The following is a 26,423-nucleotide window of genomic DNA, read 5'->3' on the forward strand; positions in this document are numbered from 1 at the left end:
TCCCTGCCTTCTGTCCTCTAACACTCTGATTGAACTGGTACAGAATACAACCTGGTCATCAAGATGTTTTCAAATCTCCTCAACTGATTCTAACAGCAAAGGTAGAAAATCATAAGACTAGATATCTCTTACATATAAATAAGATGTTAAAATTTATTTTATACATTTACTTACCTAATAATGCCTTAAATTTAACAGATTATTATGACAAATTTGCATTATTTATTCTCACCTTTTCTAGCCATTTTTATGTCGCTTTGCAAAGTTTTTTTCAATTTATCTTAGAAATGACAAATCTAAAACTCAAGGCAACTCTTTGATTACTGCTGAAATAAAATCTGGTTCTGAAGTAAAGGCAACATATGCATTAGCAAATATACAAATTTTCCACTAAAAATGCTAGTGATAGTATTTACATTATCACAGTGGTGGCAGGTGTTTAATAACTTTTTGTTACTTTGCTTTCCTTCCTGATGGCAAGCTGTTCCATTACACTCCGAATTGGCAAAGCTCATCAGCTGATGAGGTTTAAAATTCTCGCTTAGCATTATTATTATTTCTGCAGCAGGCCCAAGCAGGCCTCAGAGTTATGAATAGAACTGTAGAATAACAATGTACTTAGATTTCAGGAAAGAACAATCAAATAGAAACTAAACATCATATAAAGCTTCCTTCAGTTCCTTGTTTATTATGACTTCAGACACCTGAATCCTTTACATTAATAGCCATCTGGTGTAATTAACATTGGCTTAGTGACTGCTTAGCGACCACCTACTACCATTAGACACTGCTATGGAAATACAGCACAGAACAAACTTCAACTTTTCCTTTCAAGAAGTTTATAGTCTTGAGAGAGAAATCAGATATATATGCACATGACTGTTTTGAGTGCAGGGTTTGAGAAATGGGATACTAAAAAATCACTCCAAGTTTCAAGCAGTAGTGTCAAAAGGAAGAATGTTATTGAAATAATGAAGGCATTCAGTAGAAGAACCAGTATAAAGCAAATGACGGTGAGCTCAGACTAAAGCATATTGAATTTTCTGTGGCAATTAGGCATCCAAGAGTAATGTCTATCAAACAGACATTAGAACTTAGCAGAAGGCCAACCCTTGCGAGGTCAAGATAAAAGCATCACAAGTTCAAGGCCAGCCTGGACTATGCAGTGAGACCCTCTCTCAAAAAAAAAAAAGAGGGAGGGAGGGAAGGAGGGAGAGAGAGAAGGGCACAGAATTCAGCCGACAATCCATACTGACGCAGCCTAATGCAACCTCATATTTAAGTAGAAAGGAAAATGCTAAAATGGGAAGGACAAAAAATATCTCTTCCATTGTTCTTATGTAATGTCTAAAATTCCCACCATAAGACATTTATTCCCTGGTTTAAGACATTGTCTTTTAAGGATTTCTTTTTGGAAAGATCAGATGAGGTGTCCAAGATCATGTTCTGTCTACAGAGGCTGGGTAAGGATATTAATCCTGGGGGAGGCATCAGAGAAACAGGGACATGAAGCTTCTGGCCGTTTGTACTTCCGACGAACAGCAGGAAGGAAGGAAGTATCAAAGGTATATCTTACCTTACGCCTGAAGCAGGACAAATGGAATAAAACATGAAAATTTACTGAAATTACCTTGTGCACATAACAGTCTCCAGAACCGCACGTCTTCACTTTAAAATGGGAAAGTTCAACTTGATCACCAAGGGATTGTTGAGCCCCTAAGTTTATCAACAAAATAAACAAAGTGTCTACACTTCTACACTAGTCTTTTAGCTTTAGCTATACTTCATTTATAGAGTGAACATATAACTTTAAAAATAGGCAAATTAATTTTAAAACATCATCTAAATTGAACATCAAATTTGCAGGACTTTGATGTAATGAGTAGTCTTATAATCAGCCCTATTTGAAGTCTTCAGCCTTCCTTAAATAAGGTATAACATCTCTAGGCTTAAATAAGATATAAGCCTTTCTTAAATAAGATATAACATCTCTAGGCTCATCTACCATTTGCAAATTCATGCCACTGCTAAAGAGGGAAAGAAGGGTAAAAAGATATTCAGCATAAGACAATAAGCACATTATATACAGGGCAGGAGGCTGTCACAGCAGCAGTATGGAAGTCAAATTTCCTAGACTAATATTTTAGAGTCTTCCATGACCTCTCTCCTACTTACCTGCCTTTATAATCTTATTTCCCTAAGGCATGACAGCGGGCCATTCACGGCTCTCTCAACTGGCCATGCATGTTATCATCTCCAAGAATTTGTTTGTGTTTTTGCTTCCTGCTTCCAAAACACCTTTCTTCACCCGTGTTGTACTTTCACTTTTCCATGTAGAATCAGCTCAGTGCCCTTTCCCATGTAGTCTTCTCTCTGTCCTGATCCTCGGCAATACTCCTTATCTTTTTACTTCAATGCTGACCATACAACACTTACATTAATATTTAGGGCTCCGGAAACACCTATTAACCTAATTTCTTTGGTACTTCATATATTTCTGTATGATATAATATATAGTCAATATTTCATTTGCACATAATAGTGTTATTAATCTATATATATTATATTAATATGATTAACATAAGATGACAATATTGTTTATGTATACAAATTGTCTGTCTGTACAACTAGGTTATAACCCCTGGACGCCATGTTCTGTAAAGATAGAAAATAGCCCAAGACATTTGCTTCCATGCTGATGCCATAAGAGCTCCATCAAACATAATTATGAAGCTTATTTTGTTAGTCTTTCTGATTTACCTAAAAAATAAGCTAACATTTTTATACTGAGAGCAACAATACTGATTGATAAATATAAACAAGAAGCTAATTAACAATAGGCTGTACTCATCCTAATGAGTGTACAATGAAATGGAACAGAAATACAGAATTATAAAAACTGCTGGCAATTCATTTTAGTTCAAATAAAAATCTCCTCTCATGACTAAAGAGATTCACTTGTTTTCAGCTTTTCAAACACACTAAATCAACTTCAACTTAATGTTGCTCCAACATACAAACTACTAGTATTAGTATATTATCATGAATGTTAATAAATTAATCTGACATTTGATGAGCTACATAAAAACCAAAATGTGGCTTTATGTTTTCCAAGGGGAAATACCCACTTAAAACAGGGTTTCTCTGAAGCTGCTGAAGTCCGATACAGTAATTTCTAATCAGTCTCACTCTTCACTTCTGTCTCGGGACACCCTTCAAAAGTCCCAGAGGACAGCAGATGTTCAGATGGTGCATTTGTGTGTCTCGAAGGGAAGGAGTGCATTTTTTCCACCATTTGTTATTCCCAACTCCTTTCAATTTTGTCTTTTATCTAGAAATGGTAAATTAAGCCAATATGCATTTTCCACAGCTAAAGTAGAGACATTTGTTTTTGATAGTTGCCTTTGTTTCCCCTAATCACCAGCCTCACCTCATCTCCTTAGAACTTCCTCTTCATCTCCCTGATCACCAAAAGCCTAGAAATTAAAACGGTAAACAATTCTCCTGAAAGGGCCCTTCCTGGTGTGTCTAAAACAAATGCAATGTTCCGTTGGGGCATTTTTAACACCAGGAGCATTCTTACTTAGATTAAGTCATGCGTCGCCCTGGCCTCCAGGCATGCCTAGACATGAACCATAAAGGCATGGAGACCCTTGGAGTTTCTCTAGTAACTGCAGGCCAAATCAACAGCAATCATAAGAACAAGCATTCTCTTTTTTTTCCAAACAGAACTAGGCCATACACACTTTTTGACATTTTCAGTTGCACTACATACAAAATAAAGTGCATTTTAAAAAAATTATTTCAGTAGACTGTGCATCTTGATGACTTTTATGTATGTTTGCTTTTCATTAACTTTGAAGAAAATTTTAAAAATCTAACTTTCAAGGCACCAAGGCACTGCTCTGGATGGCAGCAATCCAGCTCAGGTAAGATTATTTAAGATGTAACTAATAATAAAAAAATCAAATAGAAAAAAGCATCCGATATTTTATTGGCTAAAAATGACTAACAATTTGAAAGAGCACTATTGCTTCTGAATGATCATGAAATTTAAAGGTCTGCATTTTATTTATGGATAAAGGCTGTTTCACTGCTTGTTTTATTTGCATATGTATATTTGGGGATTTTGTTTTTTTATGGAACCAGGAATGGAACCAGGACCTTGCACCTGCCAGGCATGCACTGTCTGGCTGAGTTATATTCCCAGCCCCCTACATATGTATATTTGAATGAGTGTGAGTAACTTATATATGTTACAACATTATGCCAAATATGTAAGATGAATAGTTATTTGCAAACGATCTGTCCTTTACAATTTAATTTTTAAATTAATATTTTCTACTTCACTTTGATTTTTTACTCTTCACTTCGGTGTGTGCAGAACAATCTATGCCTTTGGTAAAAATATGCTCTATTTTTCATATCCAAAACTAGTTCTGTCAACCTACTCAAACTCATCTTCTCGCATTAATAGTTTGTGGAAATAGAATGGTCTGGAAGGTCTTGCCCCTATCCTGTTACTAGCAGTATCTTTGAAATTATGTGTTGGTTTTAGGGAATCAACCTATAGTTAGTAAGTTTTCCTTTATGGAAAATAATTTAGAACTAAGTTTTAAGGGTCAACAATGAATGCTCAAAACTGGGTGAACCATGACTCTATTCTTGGGGAAGGGAACTATTTCCAACTGAATCCTAGAGGGTAATCAGAAAATACCTCCTCCTCACTCTTCTATTAAAGGAAAAGAAGAGAAAGCAAGCTAAGTAAAGGAAAGAATGATTGCCAGGGTTCACCCAGCAATCATCTGTAATTGTCCCCTTTGGCCATTTTATTCCAAATACAAACACAACCACATCATCAGTTGTAAAACTAAGAAAAATTTGTCACAAGCCATTGTTTCCCAGACCTTCACGGACCTCACCCTGAATATCTGACTCTACTTTTCCTTCAAGGACCTACTCAAATCTCATCTGGAGGAACCTTTTCTGACAACCCTCCTTCTATTTCTCCTAATAGAGCACACCCAATTTAGTAATTTTTACATGTTGTCTTGAGTGGTAAATAATGGTCATCACTTGATAGCACTGTCTTAGACTGTAGTAATAAAGAGTAGAATAAATGTCCTTAGGTGCTGACCATATACTAAATATGTGCAGGAAGTAGGAATCGGAATCGTTTTGCCTAAGGCCGACCTCGAGACTAAGAGCTGCAGCTTTAATCTCAAGAGGACCACACTTTGCTCCAACCGACCACCTGGCTGGCCCGCTATGACTAGAAGATTCAGCCCGCATTGCCCAGGCAGGTTTCCAAGACAGTAAGCACAAAAGACCTAGGAACACGGGTGCCGATGGGTCTCTCAAGGGCACGCAGAGGCCTTGGAGGCCTGCTTCTCTGTGAAGCCCAACCCTTCGTCTGCAGTACCTGGGAAGCTCGGTTCCCTGAGCAGAACATGGAAACTGGGGTGAAGACTGGCATGCGAATTGGGGGAGGGGACACATGTGGGGCTCCTTGAGGACTGCGGGGGAGGGAAGCAGCTCCCGCCCCAGCTACACCGGGCGGGGACGCTGTCCAGCACGGGGCCCGCACCCCTACGCCTCGGCCCCGGCCCCCCGGGGCGCCCAGGCCTCCCCGCGCCCGCCCCCGCGCCCGCCCCCGCTCGCGCCGCCCCGCCCCCTCGGCCCGCGGGGTTCCAGGGCGGTTGGCCGGCACGGTCACGGCCACGGCCACGGCCACTGGGAGCTGCGCCGGGTTGAGAGGGTGACTCGAGGGTTTGGGCTGGGAACTAAACAAGTTTTTTGAGGCGAGCCATACCTGGCGTGGAGGAAGAGGCGAAGGGGACAGGGGACCTGAGGCGTGGGCCCTGGGAGTGCGGGGGCGGCGGGGAGGGGCGCTGCGCTCCGGGGTCGCCCGGGGTCGGGGCGCCGCCCGGGATGCGGGACCTCGGGCCGCGCCGCCCCTGGCCGTTGGTTTCCTCGCCGGTGGCGGGCGCGGCCGGGCGGGGTGCCCAGGAGCCCGGAGGCGTCCTGGGGAGAGTGCGCCCAGGGCCCCGCGCCCCGCACCGCCACCCCACGGGCGGGCGTCCGCGGCAGCTGGGGTCGGCTGGGGTCCAGACCGCGGCCCGCCCGCCCGCCCGCGCGGGGCGCCACCTTGACTCCGCAGAGCTGCCGGGAGCTGCCGCGGGGGCGCCGGTGCTCGGTTTGTAGGCAGTGTAATTAGCTGATTGTGCTGTTGTGCTTACAATCACTAACTCCACTGCCATCAAAACAAGGCACAGCATCGTCTCCGCCCTGCGGAGTCCGGGAGGACGAGGCTGCGCCGGGAGCGGTGCTGCGTCAGCGTTTGTCACGAGCACGTTGTCAGAGTGAGAGTAAACCCCGGACCCCGCCGCCTGCTGGCCCGGACGCGGCCGAGCGCTTCGGTCTCCTCTAGGAGCCGTGCGAGAAAGCTAAGCGAAAAGCTCCTTTGTAACAGTCACTGCCGCGCGCTGCGGGGAGCTTATGCTTATTTCTTACTAGTTAGGAGTCACCAAGACGCCAACTTAGCCCACGATTTGCCCATCACTACGTATGGAGGCACCAGCTTGCGGATGCAGTTTGGGGGTTTTTGTGCTTTGTTTTCGTTTAGTCTAGTTACTAGGCAGTGTAGTTAGCTGATTGCTAATAGTACCAATCACTAACCACACGGCCAGGTAAAAAGACTGAGATTCATCGAAGTGGGCCGCTTATTTAACATTAGTGTGTGGGAGAGGGCTTTCAGAATATGCTGATACTATCCTCTTGTCTATTACTTGCTCAGCCAAGAGAAAAGCCAACATTTAGCTGTTTAAATATACGTGTATTTATTTTTCAATATTCCTTCAGGGTCTTAACCAAAATAATTTTTAGATATATTAGGAGAATGTAAATTTTTCCTAAGCTAACATGATATGTAATAAAAACCTGTGATTGTCAGTCTTTGAACTTTCTGTGATATTGTTAGTGATATTTTGAAAAAATAAAGTGCAATGCAGACATCAATTGTGGCTATTGCCATGTGTCCAGCTCCTTTCAATTGGCTTCATGGTGGCCATCATAGTTCCTGCCACAGCAATCACAATTTTTTTAAAGTCTCTGAAATGGTTAAATTTTTCCTAAATTTTAAAAAATCTGGGAAAGCCATTCACACTTGTTAATGCTACTATAAGTATGCAGCAGTAAAGTTTTTCACAAAAGAATTCCATGCACTCATTAGATATATCATTTTAAGTAATCATTTAAAACTTTTGCACTGTACGCAACTTTTGGTAGAAATGATTACTAAATGCAGTTACAATTTAAATGCAGCTTGTTCTAAGATTTATTATAAAAGATGAGAGGGAGAAGGGATCAAACTATATACATAAGTACCTATAGGACCAGTTCCAACCTCTGGCTCCTCTGGGCTTCCTTGAATTCCTTGATTACAGGACTCAGAATATCCACACTAGTGAGTGCTGAGCCACAGACCTGTGTGGAAGGTGATACTGAGGCCATGGAGCCAAGAAATTTAAAGTTTGTTCAAATATCTTTTGGTGGGTGTGGGAGCAAATGAAAGGCTGAAGTTGTATAAGATGCTAAAGTGCGCCCCCACTAACTCTGACAGGAGGAGCGGAAAGTTGTTTGGACCCGCCCATGGACTCCAAGGCTCAAACTCCAAAACGGAGCCAGCCCTGCACCTGCTGACAGCACCGAACTGGGCTTCAGCGTGTGGTAACCCCAACACCTATAGAAGAAACTATGGGCCTCCGGCGGTGGCTGTTACCCTCCCGCCACAGCTTCTAGCTTCTTGGAACTGAGCTGAAAGGAGGGGCGAAGGAGCGTAGAGAAGCGTCCTAGTTGCCATGGAAACGGGGCCCAGCTCCCACATCAACTTTGAAACACACAACACTGAAATTTGCCCTCCAGGATTACTAGTGTTTGCTGGCTGCTCGGAACAAGATTACAACTTGGCTAAGCAGTTCTGGCTCAGAGCGTCGATGTATCCCACTAACGAATCTCAGCTGGTGCTGACAAAAGCCAGCAGTCAGCGTTTGCCTGTTGCAGGGTGCTCTAAGGGTACTACTGGCTCAGGTACGTAAAAAACAGCTACCCCCTGGTGGCTAATTTCTCCTGCGTTACAATCAACTGGAAAGATACTAGATCTCCTGGAAGAAACTGCCTAACCTAAATCTAAAATAAGCCTCAAATGTCTGAAAGGTACACACTAATAGTAATAGCACAAACACATTCTGTGTAAACATTCCTGAACCTTTTCAGCAATCCTTCACCCTCAAAAAAAAAAAAAAAGAGTAGAGGTATTTCTGTCTAAAAATACACCTTACATGTCCCTTAAATTATATTTATTTGGGAAACTGTGGAATAATCAATTTAAGGAAAATGGTATATGCCGGACATTAAGGACAGTAGTTTACGTAATTGAGTTAAAACTTGCCCTAGAGAAAATGGAAGGCAAATTAACTTTAGGAACCCAGCTCCTTGACTGCTAACCCCTTAAGGAGATCTGGGATGTGAAAACTGTTATGTTAATAGGTATAGAAAGTTCAAATGGCATTAATGTTATGTCTTGTCTTTTCTTCCCCTTTCTACATCTAAGAGAAAAGTGGCATTCAGCCTCCTTTTGAGACGAACGGTAAGTACCAAGATTAATGCCTTTCAACATCTGAATTCCTAGGTTTTTCAGAAAAGAGTTAATAAATACAAAGGTACAACTCTACCTTTTGGCATAATATTCTGAATTGCACACATAAGATCTTGCCTAGGGATCACACTAGGTTATCCATAGAACAATCCTTAAATTTCTGTAATAGGTCGAATGCAAACGTAGACATTAGAATCTCTGATTCTATACTTATGTTTCCTTTAAAGACATTTTCTTGTCTCTGTTGAGGTTTACTTATAATCTAAACAGGTTAGAGGGTCCCTCCTGCTATTGCTAATTAATTGTTTGCAATTATTTATGAATCCAGTTGTAAGATTTCATGACATCGTATGCATTTGTGTTTACCTCCCTACACTTTTAACCTTTACCCAATTTTATATCAATGCTATCACAAAATCATGATAAAATAATTTTAGACTGAGTCAGGCTTTATTTCCTCTAGAGAGTGCTGATTTTATTGCTGAAGCCCTAAGGATTCAGGAAGCTGAGGAGAAACAAAAGTATCTCCAAAAGGTAGGCCAAAATTTCATGAATAGGATTTTCATTAAATTTCTAGGTAATCCTTAATTAAAAATTATTTATGGGTGTTAAAAGATATTCTTCTTAACTTACATATATAAAAATATGCTACTTTTGGTGCATTAGCATAGAAAAACTTTTATTATAATTTTAATGAAAAATTTTAAAATTCTATTAAAGTTAACCTCAGTGTCTGCACAAGTCCAAGAATGTATAGGAACAATAGAATCAGAGAGAAATGGAAAAAGATTCACAGTTTTTAATAACATCCCAACTATATATACTATTCTAAGAACAAAAATATTATAAGAACAGCAAAAATCACACAGAATTGGTTTGTTTTAATTGGCTAAAAATCAAACGAATCGAATGAGTCTGTCATAGGCCTGTTTTGACTCAAGTAGTCAAATCAACTAAGCACATGGCTCTTTTTGGCAACATTCCTGTCCACTTACCATGATATAGGCCTTTAACTCAGCAATTAATACAGTGATTTATAGCAACATTTTGTTTGCTTCATGGATTAACTGCTATTCCTGTAATTGTTCCTATACAAGAAAAGATATTGTTCCTTTGTATTCAAGCAAAGATAGATTTGTTTTGGCCTAATGTCTTTAATCACTGGGTGATTGGCAAGCTCTGAAGAATGAATCAGGAATTCTACATAATTACAGAACAATGCATTTAAGTTTGCTGATCACAGTAATTCACTTTGTGGATAACTGGTAATTCCTTTAAGTGAATTAAGTGATTAAAAATAGCATTTTCTTCTCTTTTGAGGATATTGTGTACTGAAAATTTGTTGTTTTTGTTGTTGGTTTTTTGTTTTTGTTTTCTGTTTTTTATTTGGGGTGGGTACCAGGGATCAAACTTGCAACCTCTCACTTGCCAGGCAGGTGCTTGTGCTGCTAAGCTAAATCTCTGGCTCCTGTACTGAAAATTCATACATGGACATTTTTCTTTTTCTGTTCTAGCACTGGTGCTGGTAGTGGAACTGGTACTTTTTGTCCTTTATAGCTCCCCATTTCCTACAGGATCAAGAGGAATTGCTCAGCACGTTTGAGTTCCTTTTCACTCTGACCAAAACCTGACTAGTCTACCAATTTCTCTCTTCCCATATGTTCCTGTCTCTCTCTGTCTCTCTCTGTCTCTCTCTCAATATAATTGGTTCTCAATCACTTAGGCCAAAACACATTGTTTTCTCTTTCCTGTATGTACTACAAACACTCCGCTTACTCTTTCCCATATGTGTTACTGAAGTGATAAATATGGAAACTATATTTTTGCTATATCTATGTACAATATTTGTCAAATTGCACATTAAGCCATGGGGTACTACAGTGCAATGCAGAAGATGATTCTGTTTGTTAAGATAGAAGGTTAAGAGGCCTAACAAAACAATAATCCAACAGGAAACAGAATATCAACTAAACTATGACTTCTAAGTATACAGGGGAAAAAATTGGTACAATATAGTACAAACACTGCTGTGTTTGCTTTCCTTTGTATAACAAAATGCCCAAAACAATCAATTTAAAAAGAGGAAAGGTTTAGTTTAACTCACAGCTTTGTAGGCTTGTGTTAAAGCTGAACAATGTGTTAAACCCCTGTGGTGCTCAGTTTCCTCAAATATTAAAGGAAAAAACAATTTATAAAATATACCTCATAGAGTTGATATTAAGTATATAAACACCTGGCCAATAAATCTATCAAGAAATGCCCTCTATAAGGACAGAGTTATGTCTTATTTGCTTAATTCAATGGCTTTCTGGTTACTGAGATTCAAAATATATTTGCTGGTTGAATAAATGAATGCATAGTTGAACTAATTAATGGGACAATGAATGTTTTATACAGTGACATTTCAATTTGGGTTTGTTTTCTTGTTTGTGCATATGTTTGTCTAGTCCTGGGCATTGGACCCAGGTCTCATATATGTGGAGTGGTACTCTATCACTGAGCTACAATCTCAGTCCTGTAATATTTCAAGCTTGGGTAGCATTTTCTACATTGCTTCATCTGGAAAAATGTTTCTAAAATCGTAACTTTTGCAAAACATAATCCCCAAATCTAATCTGTTAGCATATCTCCTTTTTTCTCAATGTTACTTTTACTTCATGGATCTGGATATGATGGGAGGAGATGTGATTTCCTTAGTCACGGAAACACTTTATTCTGGATGCCATGCTTTTCCAAGTCTGCAGTGCTCCCTTTTACATCATCCTATAATGTTTAACTTGATATTAGAAAGTAAAGGGAGGGGGAGAGGGAAACTTTTTTAGCAATAGAACAGTTACAATGATCTATTTAAGAGAAGAGCATCTTGTAAATGTTTCAGACATATATATTGTAAGTACATTCCAGACATAATTTTCATCTTAAAGTGGGGAAAACCATTTCTCATAAATTTTCCTGGGGTTTATTAATCCACATTCTCCTTGAAATTAAAGAAAATCTAGAATTCATCTCTTTATAGAGTGTCTTTATAGCCCTCTTTCTGTGATAGATATTGACTTTTCAGTTGTTAAAGCTTTTTTAAGCCTTAATGTCTTCTAGGTATACATTATAAATGCTTTTAGTTAATGGGCAAAATGCTATTAATCACATCTACTATTTCTGTGATGGATATCTGTGGCAGGAAATCAAAAACAATTGAGCCTGTCAAAATAAAACAGCTTACTATGTCCAAAAAGGCAACTTTATAGCACTATACTGGACCATTATTCTTCCTTTGAGAGTTCTAAAGTAGTCTGAAAACGTTATAATAAATGAATAGTCAGCTAGTTCTTTGAAATCATAAAACTAATTTGCTTTTTGGTTTTACCACCTTTAAGAAACCTCTTTAGCTGATTATCTCCTTATGAAAAGAATTATAAATAATTCATTTGCTGAGGGAAGAAAGAAGGTCAGAGCAATCATTCATATATATAAATCATATTTATACACATATATACATATATATGACACATTTGGAAACATGGTCCATCTGAATTGAAGTTTCAACATTAGTGAATAGGAAACAAAACCTCTTCCAAGGACAGTGTAAAATCTACAGAACAACAACTTTAGTAGGCTCTTTATTGGGAATGAAATTTGAGTCTGCCGTTGTGCATCCTATATAACCTATACTGACCATGGCAGAAGCTTTCTCAAGTTTGTTATATGGCACTTCCTTGAACTACAAACACATCATGTCATGGTGACATCCTTAGGAGAAGAATCTTGGAAGCTTCATGAAAGTATTTTTGGGCCCTGAGGCATAAAAGTGGAAAACTTCTAAACATTATTATCTATTATCCTAAATTTTCAGAGTATTGAAAGAGGTTCTTAAAATCACTGTGTCAGCTTCTAGGAGCCAAAGGCATAGAAAATTAAAATTCTTACATCACTGCCAGGATGTCTGATAATAGAAGGTCATCTTTTGTGTCAAAATATTAGTTGATTATTACAAAATGAGCATCTGAAATAAACAGACACTTCTCAGATTAAGAAATACAAATGGGAAATAAGTGTAAGAAAAATGTTCAACATTACTGGTCATTTGAGAGATGTAATTTAAAACAACACTGAGATTCCATCTCACTCCAGAAAGAATGGCTGCTATCAAGAAATAACTAACAATAAATGCTGGCAGAGTTGTGGGGAAAACAGAACCCCTTTCAACTCTTGCTGGGAATGTAGACTGGAGCAAACACTGTGGAAATCAGTGTGGAGATTCCTCAAAAAGCTAAAACAAGAGGTTCTATTCAACCCAGCTATTGCTTTTTGCTATCATCCTGAAAGAATTAAAAACATCATACCACAGTGATATATGCACATCCATGTTTACAGCAACATAATTCATAATAGCTAAATCTTGGAAACAACCCAAATGCCGATCAACCAATGAATGGATAAAGATTATGTGGGATTTTTTTATACAACAGGGTACTACTGTCTTAAAGAAAGATAAACTGGAGACATTTCTAGGTAAATGGATGCACCTTGAAACCGTACTCTTAAGTGAAATAAATGAGCCACACATGTAAATACCACATCCTTTCTCTGGTGTGAAAAACTGGAAGTGTAAATAAGGACCACAATGGATAAGAGATACTGTGAAATAGGAAGAAAATTTTTAAATGGGAAGGGAAAATAGGGGAGGAAGGGAAGGGAAGGGAAGGGAAGGGAAGGGAAGGGAAGGGAAGGGAAGGGAAGGGAAGGGAAAGGAAGGGAGGGGAGGGGAGGGCAGGGGAGGGGAGGGGAGGGAATGGAAGGGAAAGGAAGGAAAAGAAAAAATGGGAAAAGAAGCAAAAAATGGAAACAAAGCTTCTGTAAATAAGAAGAGCTTGGTGTGAAGTGTTTCAAATCCTGAAAGAAAGCAATTTCCAACCCTGATTGATGTAGCCTGCAAAACTTTCAAAATTGATGGAAAAATAAGATACTTCCATGATAAAGAACAGCTAGAGGAATTCATGACCACCAAACCAACCCTACAGAGGGTGCTGAAGGATCTTCTGGAGAGAGATAAAGATGACCATGGTTCCAGGGACTGCAGCTGAGGAGGATGGCCAAACAGGACAGGCCACTGAACAGAGCAGGAAAGTGAGGGGCCAACAGCAGGATCAGAGAGGAATCAATGCATGCCACTTATAACTATTAATATACATGGCCTCAATTTACCAATAAAAAGAAACACAGAGAGAGTGGATCAAGAAACAAGGTCCATCAATATACTGTGTACAAGAAACACATTTAACTCAAAAGGAAATTCATAGACTGAACATCAAAGAAGAGAAAACAATTGTTCCATGTGACATAAGACCAAAAAAAAAAAAAAAAAAGCAAGAATGACTTGCCCACCAACTGCAGAATACATAAGAAAAATGGTATTTTCATACCATGGAAAGCTGCCCAGCTATAAAGTAGGATAATTTTAAGGCTATTGTGGGTAAATGAAGGCAACTAGAGATTAAACTCCTGGATAAAATGGTTTGGACTCATAGTGTGAACACCAAGTTATCTCTTTCCATTGTTTGATTTGTTTTGAGGTCCTAAAATGCTTTCATTCTTTTGTTTGGACTGGATTTATTCTGTTTTGTTTAATTTTGTTATGTGTGATGATATAGATGAATATTTTGAAGAAAATGAGACATTATGGTGGCAATTGTTGATTTCCTATCATCTTGTTTTGAAGTCCTATAATGCTTTCATCTTTTGATTTGTTTTATTGTTTTGTTATTTGACTTTGTGTGTAATGATATGGACAGCTATTTTGAGGAAAATGAGAGACATTGTGGTGACCACTGTTCATTTTCTATCATCTTGTTTTGAAGTCCTGTAATGCTTTGATTCTTTCGTTTGGATTGGCTTTATTCTGTTTTGTTTGATTTTATTATATGTGAAGGTATGGACAGCTATTTTGAAGAAAACAAGAGACATAGTTGCCACTGTTGATTCTTTATTACTTTGTTTTGAAGTCCTGTAATGCTTTCATTCTACTGTTTTGATTGGTTTTGTTCTGTTTTATTTTGCTTTATTCTCTTTAAAATAAAAAAAGAAATTTGAGAATATTTAATGCCAATACTCCTCAAAATCTTTAAAGAAATTAAAAGGCAAACAACTCTCCCTAGCTCATTCCTGGAGACAAGTATTACCCTGATGTCAGTGCCAGAGAAAGACCCAACCAAAAAAGAGATCCATAGGTCAATCTCTCTAATCAATACTGATGCAAAATTCCTCAATAAAATACTGGCAAACAGAATGCAGCAAATCATCAAGAAGATTATACACCACGACCAAGTGGGATTCACCCCTGGAATGAAGAGATGGTTCAACATATACAAATCAATAAATGTAATAGACCATATCAACAGAGCCAAAGACAAAAATTACATGATTATTTCAATAGATGCAGAAAAAATTTTGATAAACACTCATTCATGATTTTAAAAACCCTACAGAAAATCAGAGTAGATGGTCTTTATCTCAATCTGATAAGAGCCATCTATGAAAAAACAAAAACTAACATCATATTAAATGGAAGTATTTGAAAGCTTTCAACCTAAAATCAGGAACAAGACAAGGATGTCCACTATCACTACTCCTAATCAATATAGTTCTGGAAACATTGGACAGAGCAATTAGACAAGAGAGAGAAATGAAAGAAGAAGTGAAATTATCATTATTTACAGATAACATGATACTCTACATCAAAGACTCCAAAATCTCCACTAAAAGACTTCTAGATTTAATAACCAAATTCAGTAGTATAGCTGGATACAAAAATCAAACTCAAAAATCAATAGCATTTCTGTACACAACAAACTCACTGAGAGAGAAATTAGGGAAACAATACTCTTCATAATACCACCCACAAAAATTAAATACTTAGGAATCAATCTAACAAAGGAAGTAAAAGATCTATACAATGAAAATTATGGCACTCTGAAAAAAGAAATCAAAGAGGATCACAGAAAATGGAAAGACATTCCTTGCTCATGGATAGGAAGAACCAACATTGTAAAAATGGCCATACTCCCAAAACTGTTATACAGATTTAATGCAATGCTAATCAAAATACCATTAGCATACTTTACAGATCTAGAGAAAACATTGCTACAATTCATATGGAACCCAAAGAGACCTAGAATAGGGAAGGCAATCCCAGGCAACAAAGGTAAGGCAGGAGGCATCACTATCCTTGACTTGAATATACTACAAAGCTACTGTGATAAAATCAGCATGGTACTGACAAAACAGGTCTGAGGATCAATGGAACAGAACAGAAGATGAAGACAACTACAAACACACTTGGCCACCTTATCTTTGAAAAAGGGGCCAAGTGCTTTCATTGGAAGAAAACCTTTTTCAAAAATGGTGCTGGAAAAACTGACTTTCCACGTGCCAAAAACTAAAACTAAACCCATGAGTATCACCATGCACTAAAGTTAAAATGGATCAAAGATCTAAATATTGAATACTAAATGCACTGGAAAAGAAAGTAGGTAAAAATCTTGAAAATATAGGGGTAGACAGAGAGTTCATGAAGAAAAACCAAACTGCATGGAAAATACTTGAAAAAAATCACTAACTGGGACCTCATCTTATTAGAAAAGTGTTTGCACCTCAAAAGAAATCAGTAACAGGGTGAAAAGAAAACCCATGAATTGTGAAAAAACTTTAGCCAACCGCCCCTCAGACACGGAACCTCTATCTAGAACATACAAAGAATTTTTATAAATCAGGCCCCCCAAATTCAAAGACCCAAGCCACAAATGGACATCTGAGATGAATACACACCTCTTAGATGAAGAAATTCAAACAGCAAATAAATGAAAAAATGTTATCAGCATTGGTCATTTGAGAAATGCATATTAATACAACACAGAGATTCCATCTCACCCCAGAAAGAACAGTAGTCATCAAAAAAAGCATCTCATGACAAATGCTGGCAGGGCTGTGGGGGTGAAAGAACCCTTCTGCACTCTAAGCAGACGTAATGTAGACTGGTGTAGCCACTGTAGAAACCAGTGTGGAGGGTCCTCAAAACACTAGGATTAGAAGTCCCACCTCACCCAGCTACTGCTCTTGTAGGTATTTTTCCAGAAGTAAAAACATTATACAACTGCAATATATGCGCACCCATATTTATAGCAGTACCATTTGTAATAGCTAAATCTGGAAAAAACCAAATGCCCATCAACCGAGAAATGCACAAAAAGATGTGGTATACTTATACAATGGAGTACTACTCAGCTACAAAGGAAGATAAACTCGAGACTTTTATAGGTAAATAGATGCAACTAGAGAGCATACCCATAAGTGAAATAAATCAGATTTGCATATATAAACGTCATATTGTCTCCCTAATGTAAGAAAATGAAATAGTTAATAAGATCCAAAAGGTACAATAGATATTGTGAAAGGAAAAAAAAAAAAAACTGCTCAAAGGAAAGAACAGCTGGGATGGGGGAAAGCAGAAAGGAGAGGAGGAAAAAAAAAATATATATATATAGTTGTATTCAAGGGTTGTACAGAGAACAATTAGAATCAGGACATAGAATTTATACTATTTTATGATGGTCACCCAGAGTTAACACAAGGGACTGCAGGAAATCTATCCACAACACCAAAGACATAGAATATTCAACCAAGGGCCTGAACCCCACAGCAATGTCCTGCATGAGTCCAGCTGAAGACCCAGAGCTCAGGACAATGCCTCCCCCAAGTCCAACTGGAGATCCAGAACCCACAAGAAGGACTCACACCAGTATCTCTTATGGATCGGAGCTGGGAAGGCCCAAACGTCAGCGGTGGAAGCTAGAAAGTCTACACCAGCAGGGTTAAGGAGCTGTGCTGGTAGGTTGAGGGTTCTACGCTGGAGCCGAGAGGTCACATTCAAAGCAAAGACCAGGACTGTCCTGAAAAGCACCACAGCCATCCCCAGGGACACAGCGGCCCCAAGCTTCTCCGACAAAAGCACAGTCGAGTACATGCCAGGAAGCCAGTGTGACGAGTTCATCCTGGAGACCAAGCAGCACACGTCTTCCCCTCCGGAGCCAGGAAGCGATGCTCCATGTAAGAACCAGAGTTTCTCCAGGAGAACCAGCAGCTCAAACAGCAACACGTAGGAAAACCCACAATGCCTCAATGCCTCAATGCCTACCTTCTCCTTCTCCATGTCTCTATTTATGCTGACAACTTTCCTCAGGTTGAACATCTATGCTAGGCACCATGATGATTTAAGTCAGCTGGCATTAAGTCAGTTGACCATCAGTTTTTAATCCATAATATATATATATATATATATATATATATATATATATGATAATTGTATTATTCTATCAGTTCACTGGAAGAAACAGTTGTGTTTATATTGCTTGATCAGTTTTGTATGCCTATATCTGGTAACCCAAGCAACTGTTTTGAAGATGGCAATATGCCATCTTCAAAAAATAATAACCATTGTTAATTTTCTATCATTTTGTTTTGAAATTCTGTATCATTTTTATTTTTTTATTTTCTTTTTAAAAACCAATTTACAATTGATCCTATTGTTGACCTAAACTCTATTTAATAACTTATGGGAAAGGACATATTACCTCTGTAATGGTAATTCAGCAATTAGAAAAAAATGCAGATATTATTTACTCTAAACTTGAAATTTTTCTTATGAAGGATAAATTTGTATAGCACAAAATAAAATCACCAAGGAAAAAAGTTATTTACTGTAGTTTCATCTTTTGCATAGTGTCTTAGCATCTCTGGGTTGTTATCATAAATATTCCTAGTAGATAAAATAGATGTTGGTGTGAGTTGAGACATTAGTATGTATGTGCTGAATTGGACATTGTCTAGATTTCACTGTAGAAATACAGGAACTTTCCATGGAAATACTGGATTGTGGGGTTAAGCTGTACTTTATAGGATGTTGTCCAGAAGCAACTGAAAACTCTCCATAGGCTTAACAAGGTATGTAGCATAGAGATAAAGCCAAAAAATGCAATGTCAAACTCAACAATAAGTGCCAAAAAGACTCACAAATAATAAGATGAATCATGGAATCGAAAGTTAAGACTAATTGCTGAATTACCATTACAGAGGTAATATGTCTAAACAATCTGGTTTAGAATAATTGTGCAAAATTCATTCAGATATTTCTATAGTACTTCTTTGTGCACTGTGCTAGACATTATGCTAGGCACTGAAGCACAATGATGAACAATAAAAAATGCATTTTAAAGGTACAAATTTTGCTCTTATATAAAACTTGCTGTGTAACCAGAAGAGAAATATTTATGAAAAATATTACATGGTGTTAGGATAATACTTAATCAGGTAGTATTGATTCAATCAAGGGAATCAGAGGATTTTTCTGAGGGTTTGAAGGAAGGGGAGGCATTAACTAGGCTAGAAGGAGTTAGAGGGAACATTAAGAGGGTATTTCAGCCAGTAAAAATAGAATGTGCAAAATTCCTGTGCTAGAAAAGGCATGGTGCATCTCAGACGCTAAATGGCCAATATGGAAATTCAACAAGAAAGTCAGGTCATTATATGCACATTAAAATGCCACTAGAATGTTTTTATGTTGGGGGATAATAATATCAGATTTGCTCGAAAGAGATCAGGAACCTTCAAACGGAAAACAGACTGAAAGTGTCAGAAGTAGGGAAACCAGACTGGAGAGACCATTGCAGCCATCCAGGAGAGAGTGATGGTAGCTTAGATTCGGATGGTGACAGTAGGATACGAAGAGGTAGATAAATTTGAGAGATATTTAGGAAGTGAATAGCTAGGGTGCAGATTATGTATTGGAAATGGAAGGTGAGGCACACAAGGAATCAAAGATAACTCATAGCTACTTTGGCTTGTATAACAGGCTACATGGGGCCGTTCTCTTACATAAGGAATACGATGAGAAGAAGGTCAAGTGTTGAGTTTTTTGGGAAGAGGAACTAAAAATTCAATTGAGACTTAACCAAGTTTGAGGCACCGCTGAGAAAAGTAAGTGAAGTTATCAAATAGGCCTGTGACTTTCTGGGCTAGAGAGGAGGAAATCTGACAGTCACCTCTGTGGGGAACTCCCTAGCTCCTCCTGTTTAAGCCTTAGGAGGAGGAGAGGAGAGACATGTCTGAAGGCTGAGAGATCAGTCAGTCTCACTCAGCCACTCATCATAGTCTTTTGTTTGCTAAGGACAACCTTTGGTTTTCATTGAAGACTGAATTGTCCATAGCATATAATTTAATCATAGGGATAGAGAAGTATCCCTAATGTATGTGTGCTTTATCAAACTTAAAAACATAATCTTCATTTTATGCTCATATTTTTCTAAACATTAAAATTCAAATCTCACTCATTGGTCTTTTTTTAAGTACCCTTTCAAGCAATGTTAAACAGGGTTTTTAATCACTTGTACAGGCCTAGGGATGTAGCGCAACAGTGGGTCACTTGCCTGGAATGAGCAAGCCTGAGGTTCAATCCCCAGGACTGAAAAAATCACTTCTATATTTGCCTTGCGTGCATTTGTGTGAGTGTGTATGTGTATAAATGTTTCAAAAACAGAGCTGTGTACTTTGGACAGTTATTATTGATTTTTCTATTAAAATTATGTAACATAAAAAGAAAATATCTGTAATAGAACCCCCTAAAACACAATTTTCCTTATGACATGTAAATTTGTACTTTATTGAAAACTACATTTAAGAAAAATGATCCTGACTCTCAGCTATATAATAACTAATATTTTTTCATTTAATAAACTAACTTTTTGATGAAAATTATATATGTCAGATCTGGGAACTGAGCCAGGGTCCAGTAGTTTCCAAGAAGTATGGGAAAGTGCTTAGATCAGCATCTTTTTCTGCAAGTCAGCATTCTTACTCCCTCATATAAATAATCCTATATCAGCTTGCATTCTATAGACTAGTGCAATTAGGTCTGCACTAGTCAGATTAGTACTAGAGAAAGCCTTTTCACTGATTATTCAGTCTGCCTTTTAAAGTGTATAGATTTTTTGAAGTCCAAATGTTCTGTTTCTTATTACTATCGTAGATATAAATTTACCAAAAGGCAGTCATGAAATCTACAGACCAAGTTTTAGTTAGTAGACACAGAAAACAGTCATTTTTGGAATAAAACTCAGAGTTGAAGCATTTTCGTTATCAAAGTCAGTAAGATAGGAAGTGCATACTGCTTTTGAAATCAAGTTCAAATATAATACTCTTTCCTGATAGTTTTACCTTCACCCAGTCATACTTCTCTACCTTCTAGAGACTGAATTTATAACATACAAGTGAACTGAAACCTTTTGAGCATTAAGATTCTATCTAAAATAAGAACCAAAATTGTCTGTTGGCCCTATAAGGAAACTCACTCCTAATGATGAACATAGAATTTAAAATAAATTCTGAAACGTCAAAAAAATGAAAAACGTAATATCCTCAAGCTCTGTTAAGCTACAGAACCTTGGTTCTGCTTAAATTTGGAATGTAATGCCTATTTTACAATTAATTGATAACCAAAAATTTTAGTTCACATTAACGATCTTAGTATCTCAGTTTATAAGTACCACTATAGCATAACTATTATTTACCGCTTAACCATTTTTTGCAGTGCAGTGTGATATCATCAAATAAGTTAATTTTGATAGTCAAAATTACCCCTGTCTGAATTAACTCCCCCTGCTGACTAGCCCTATAGCACACATTTTCTATTAGAATATAAGATTTTCTCTGAGAACAGAGAGTGTTTACACTTCAGAAACTTTCCTGAGGATGTGGATGTCTTGGTAGATAAATGAGAGGCTCTGTTCTCATATGCAAGCAAGTGCAGCCAGCCCTGGGTACTATGATTTAGATAGCGGTGTGCTAGCTGAGCCTGCTGACCCTACATCTAGTAGTAATTTAGCATGATGATAAAATGAAATCATAGTGGTGTCAGACTTCTAAGTTGTTAACAAAAGGTCTTAATGAAAGTTATTATGGAGGAGAAAATGCTCCCCATTATCATAATCAAATTATGTTTTAAAGTTGCTTCCTCTGTAATAAAAAGAAGATTGTGCTGCAAATGACAATGCATAAATCTACTGTGTAAAAAATATTTGAGAGTTCTGCCAGTACCAGAAGAAAAGGGAAGAATTCTACTTTCCAGAGGTATAACATTAGTATTGCATCAACATTCACTCACATTTTTTCCCTTTAAACAGGCTAAAAAGAGAGATGAGATTCTCCAACTCTTAAGAAAACAAAGAGAAGAAAGGATCTCGGTAAGACTAACTGAGGCATCTGGATATACCTATCTGAAAGGAGAATCTGGCAAGTTTTCTGAGGTCTCACAGATAGACCCCTTAAATGCAGCTCCTCAGAGCCTACCCTGGAATCTCCTGTATACTGGAGAAGGTGGGGAGGTCAATCCTTGAGAAACCAGAATATCTCCTCAGTTTGCAGCTCTCCTGGAATTTCATGGGATGCTGTTATCAGTACAGTTTTTTGTTTACATATTGTAATGCTGTAATAAGGGCTACTTCGGTGTCGGTATTTGCTTTACAATGATTAATCTTTTCCCAGATCATACAAAAATAAAAGCTAAATGATGACAGACAAATCATATAAAAATAATAATAGCACAGTATAAACATATGGATACACACACTCATGAATGCAACTCAAATTCATTAATCTGAGACATTTCTGATCCAATGTTTCTATATTTGACAATTTAATCTTTACAAACTTTGTGATGATTTTACCTTAAATTTTTTTCAAACAAATAAATTTTGATCACAAGAAGTAAGTTTTCCTTTCTGATTTTCTAGAAAGAATTGATTTCCCGTCCTTATAAACTTAAAGAAAAAGTACAGGACAAAAAGTAAGTTTAGTTCTGATATTCTGGTTTTTTGGTTTTTGTGTTTTGTTTGTGGTCTAAAAAAGCAAAGCACTACTTTTTTTTTTTGGTCTTCTACTGTCAGATCTAAAACCTCATTCCAGCATACTAGGTTTTCTGGCAGCTTGTTTGCTCTGACGGAACTCCCTTGTCATGCATGTGAAAGCCTGTGTACCCACTTGTGTAGCTGTGAGACATGCAAGCAAAAGTCGGTGCGAACTGGAGACACGACGCACATTCTCTGCCCTCCTGTGTCATCCAGGCTTTGTGCTCACTTGCCCTAAGCCTCAGAGCTCCATCCTCCCTGCCCACTGTGGCCCCACCACCCTTAGTTAGCATGCCAACAGGTCTTTACAGATGACAGCTCTGACCCTACCAGCATGTATCACTCAGTTCATGTAGCAAAAGGTCTATCTCTGAGTGATGAATTAATAGCCTTGCCCTGGAATGTTAATACAGGGCCTGAAACCTAGTCTGGAAGAGTTTAAAAGAAATCAGCTATCACCACTTAATTATTAGTAAAACACATTTAATTTTTACAAAGCTCCCCATTTTTGTATTATGCTTAAAAACCAACATGGCTAACTCTACATTAATTTGGGAGTGGGAGTGATAGCAGGGATCGAACTCATGACCTTGCACTTGCCAGTCAGGTGCTTATGCCGCTGAGCTAAATCCTCAGCTTCAACATTAATTTGACATTTATTTTCACACTATGTTCAGGGAAATACAGTTAGAATAAGTAGTAGAATTTTGATTCTGATTTCACTGATAATGAAGCTGGCTCCCTTTACTGTTATCAAAGTAATCACCTTAAAGAAGAATAAATATGCCTTTGCTGATTTTTAAAACTTAAATATGAACAGAGGGGCCATGGATACAGCTCAGTGGTGTAAGCAGCACCTGCCTGGCAAGAGCAGGGTCCTGAGTGCGATCCCTGGTACCAGAAAAAAAATCACTTCATCACCTAGCTATTTTCTCCACGTGCTGTTAAGCAATCTGTATTTTAGCTAGCTGGCTTCTAAGGGTGGAACAGAACTAGCCCAATCAAAAGATTTATTTACCTGACCCAAAGAATGAAGACTGCTGCTTGAATAGTTCCAGACAGATGTGTTTGAGTGTCTTAGATTTCTGTATGTGTTTTTACAAAATATTCCTGCTTCCACTCATGTTGGTCCACCTAAGAGTAAAACATTGTTTTATGATTTAAGAAGATAGCTCTCTCAGTTTAAATATTTAGTTATTTAATATATTTTATAATATATTCATTCTTTCCTCTACTCCATCTGCTGGATTTCATTCCATTTCACAGTAACATGTTTTGCCTCGGAACTGCCTACAGCTAACTTATGTACCATACTTTTGGTAGTTAATCATGTTTTACACCTAATCATAATGTTTTACCGTTGTTTAATTATTTCATATTATTTGATATTTCACATATTTCTGTCTTGTCTATAACTACAATGTAACCTCCCATACCCAATGGGAAGTTGAGTCACCCAAAGTGTCTGGCACACTGTCTACATACTGGAATTCAGAAAATATTTGCTTAAAAATTTTTAGTTCAAAAGTATCATGTAATTCCACATTAGGTAATTTAGAAACTGATGTTCTATATTATACATTGACTTATAAACACTTTACATTTGTCAATACTTCAGACACAGTTGTAAACTACTTCAGCTTTGCCTCTTCCTCCTCCATCTTTCCCTCGCACACTCCCACCGCACAGAGGCAGCTGCACATTCCCCTGCTTCAGTGGACCTTCTTAGGCTTAGCTGCTTCTCCTTCTAGCGTAAAGAACTGGAAAGCGCACTGTGTTACATTTGAATAGCAACATATTTATTATCTATCAATAAAGTTTTGCATTTTAAGAAGGCAGGGTAGAAAGAACAATAATGATCCAAAGAATCAATTACCAATGATGAAGTAAATCCTCAAAGTTTGACTCTTGGCCAAGCAAAGTGTTCAGGGTAGGAGATGTTCTCCCATGCTCTTAAAATCACATTTTGCAGCATAATAACCATTTCTCTCATGTGCAATTTTATACTTGGCTACAAAACCTAATGCATTTCCAAAATAGTGAATTTTTGCTGTGAGAGGTTTTTTTATTTTTTTAAATACTGCATTGTGTTCACAATTACACATTTGGTACTGATTCATATTACTATCAACAGGCCAGTGTTATCGGAGTCAGATAAAAAAGACCAAGAAGAAGTCAAAGCCTTGAACTGATTTAACTGACTCATAGTGGAAGATGGCTTACATCAGGATCAAAGCTAAAACAAAGAAATTAAAGATTTGAGGTCTCTAGGAATTTTACCAGCTTTTGAACACGTTTTAAAATAGATTAAGAAATAAAAGTTAAATATGCAGATGTTTATGGTTGAATCAATTCCTGAGTGTGTCTCCGTTTTATTTACTGTTCACCACTGCTGTGTCTGGCATCACACTACAGTCATCCCCCTCAACTTTCACATTCTCAAAGTTCCATCATTTTATCTGAAGGATATTTCCAGAATTTTTATATTTTACTTGTATTATGAATATCACATAAGCAGAATCAGAGGTTTTATGTGTTCCCAACTTGTACACTGTCAGTAAAAATAATAAGAAAATAAGGATGAAAGAGAAGTCTTAAAAACATAGTCTTCCTAAATAAAAATCTTTTCCCAAAATTTGGTTTATCTCATTTCTAGAATATGTCTACAAACAGAAATGAATAGCTTCCTATACCTACATTTTACAAACAGGTACATAATCCCATTGCCAAACTACCTCATTTGCAGTGTTTATGCCCTTTGTTATATATTGGAAAAAAGGAAGTTAAGTATTGTGCCTTCTGCCTTGCCCAGTGATACACCCACAAACAGTGTTTGAAGCTCTGCTTGGGAACTTCTATTCACTTTGCTGTTGGCCTTCACTGAGACTCCCAGGCATAACCTCCATAAGATACAGCTGCCACCCACACTGCCAACAGAGGAGTGGTCACCAGTGTGCTTTGTGGTCAGATCACAGGGCCATGCCACCTGCAAAGGAAGCTGGAAAGAATTTCTAGATGGGGGTGAACATGGATCTGCCTAGTCATAATGTAAGAACTCTTATCACCAAAAGAAATAGAGAGGGGTATTAGCGGTTAACCATAGGATTCTGGCACAATATTATTTGCAAAAAGACAATCAGACCTAGCAAAGTAAATTTTGAAAGTTATAAAAGTTATAAATCCTAATACTATCAGGAATAAAAGGCATCCTGTGAAGTTGATATATTTGTCAGACAGATCTTCACCATAAAGATGAACATAACAAGTTAGCAAAGCCTAAACTTTCTCTAATTCCTCATAAACAATTCCTTTTCTTCTGATTCCATGCTTGCTGAGAAATTTTTTCTTGTCCAAACAAGAGTGTGAGTCCAACAGGCCAACACAAATATCAGTTTATCTGGTGATTATATTTCTCAGTGTGTATAAACATAACATATTGAGCATACCTAATCCAATAACATAAAATCAAAAAAATTCTAAAATCCAAAAACCTTTTGAACACAAACATCACGATCACAAGTAGAAATTTTTACACCTGACCTCTTGAGGAATGCAGTCAAATATTATATATTGTATACAATTACCTTCAGGCTCTGTGTATAAAGTATATATGAAACATAAATTGTGTGTTTAGACTTGAGTCCTATCCCTAACATATTTCTTTAGGTATATGCAAGTATTCCAAAATCCAAAATGTTTCTGGTCCCAAGTGTTTTTGATAAGGGACACCCAACATATCACCTGTTAATTAAGGTTGAGCTTGTCAAACTAAGGATTGGATCCTGGTCCAAGGTAATTTTTACACCCACCCTCAAAAA

General features: G+C 37.7%; 2 protein-coding genes across 5 annotated transcripts in view; one reads left to right on the plus strand and one right to left on the minus strand.

Moving 5' to 3' along the window:
* The window catches only part of Btg4 (BTG anti-proliferation factor 4), a 163,860-nt gene that overhangs the window by 72,678 nt on the left and 64,759 nt on the right, over positions 1-26,423 (minus strand). Inside the window, exon 1 of one of the 3 annotated variants that reach the window (XM_063255739.1) lies at positions 5,813-5,939. The exons of the other annotated variants lie outside the window; for them this stretch is intronic. The gene's annotated coding sequence lies outside the window, so the exon portion shown is untranslated. Of the gene's footprint in view, positions 1-5,812; positions 5,940-26,423 lie in introns of those variants that run through there. 3 annotated transcript variants of the gene reach the window in all.
* Positions 5,673-24,937, plus strand: Hoatz (HOATZ cilia and flagella associated protein). 2 transcript variants are annotated; one of them, XM_063255740.1, is made up of 7 exons: positions 5,673-5,758; positions 7,622-8,088; positions 8,612-8,647; positions 9,120-9,190; positions 21,883-21,942; positions 22,492-22,544; positions 24,740-24,937. In XM_063255740.1, the coding sequence occupies exons 2-7, from the start codon at positions 7,860-7,862 to the stop codon at positions 24,795-24,797; spliced, it is 507 nt and encodes a 168-aa protein (XP_063111810.1). In that variant the 5' UTR covers positions 5,673-5,758; positions 7,622-7,859; the 3' UTR covers positions 24,798-24,937. The 2 variants fall into 2 exon arrangements, with proteins under 2 accessions (XP_063111810.1, XP_063111811.1); XM_063255741.1 differs by lacking the exon at positions 22,492-22,544.

This window comes from Cavia porcellus, unplaced genomic scaffold (genome assembly GCF_034190915.1).
Source record: "Cavia porcellus strain 051 isolate PalLab524CR breed Dunkin Hartley unplaced genomic scaffold, mCavPor4.1 scaffold_9, whole genome shotgun sequence".
NCBI lineage: Eukaryota > Metazoa > Chordata > Mammalia > Rodentia > Caviidae > Cavia > Cavia porcellus.

Coding starts and splice junctions, on each gene's coding strand:
- Hoatz (XM_063255740.1), top strand. CDS start 7,860: ATGGAAACGGGGCCCAGCTCCCACATCAACTTTGAAACACACAACACT. Junction 8,648..9,119: donor GCCTCCTTTTGAGACGAACG/GTAAGTACCAAG, acceptor TATTTCCTCTAG/AGAGTGCTGATTTTATTGCT. Junction 22,545..24,739: donor GAAAAAGTACAGGACAAAAA/GTAAGTTTAGTT, acceptor TACTATCAACAG/GCCAGTGTTATCGGAGTCAG.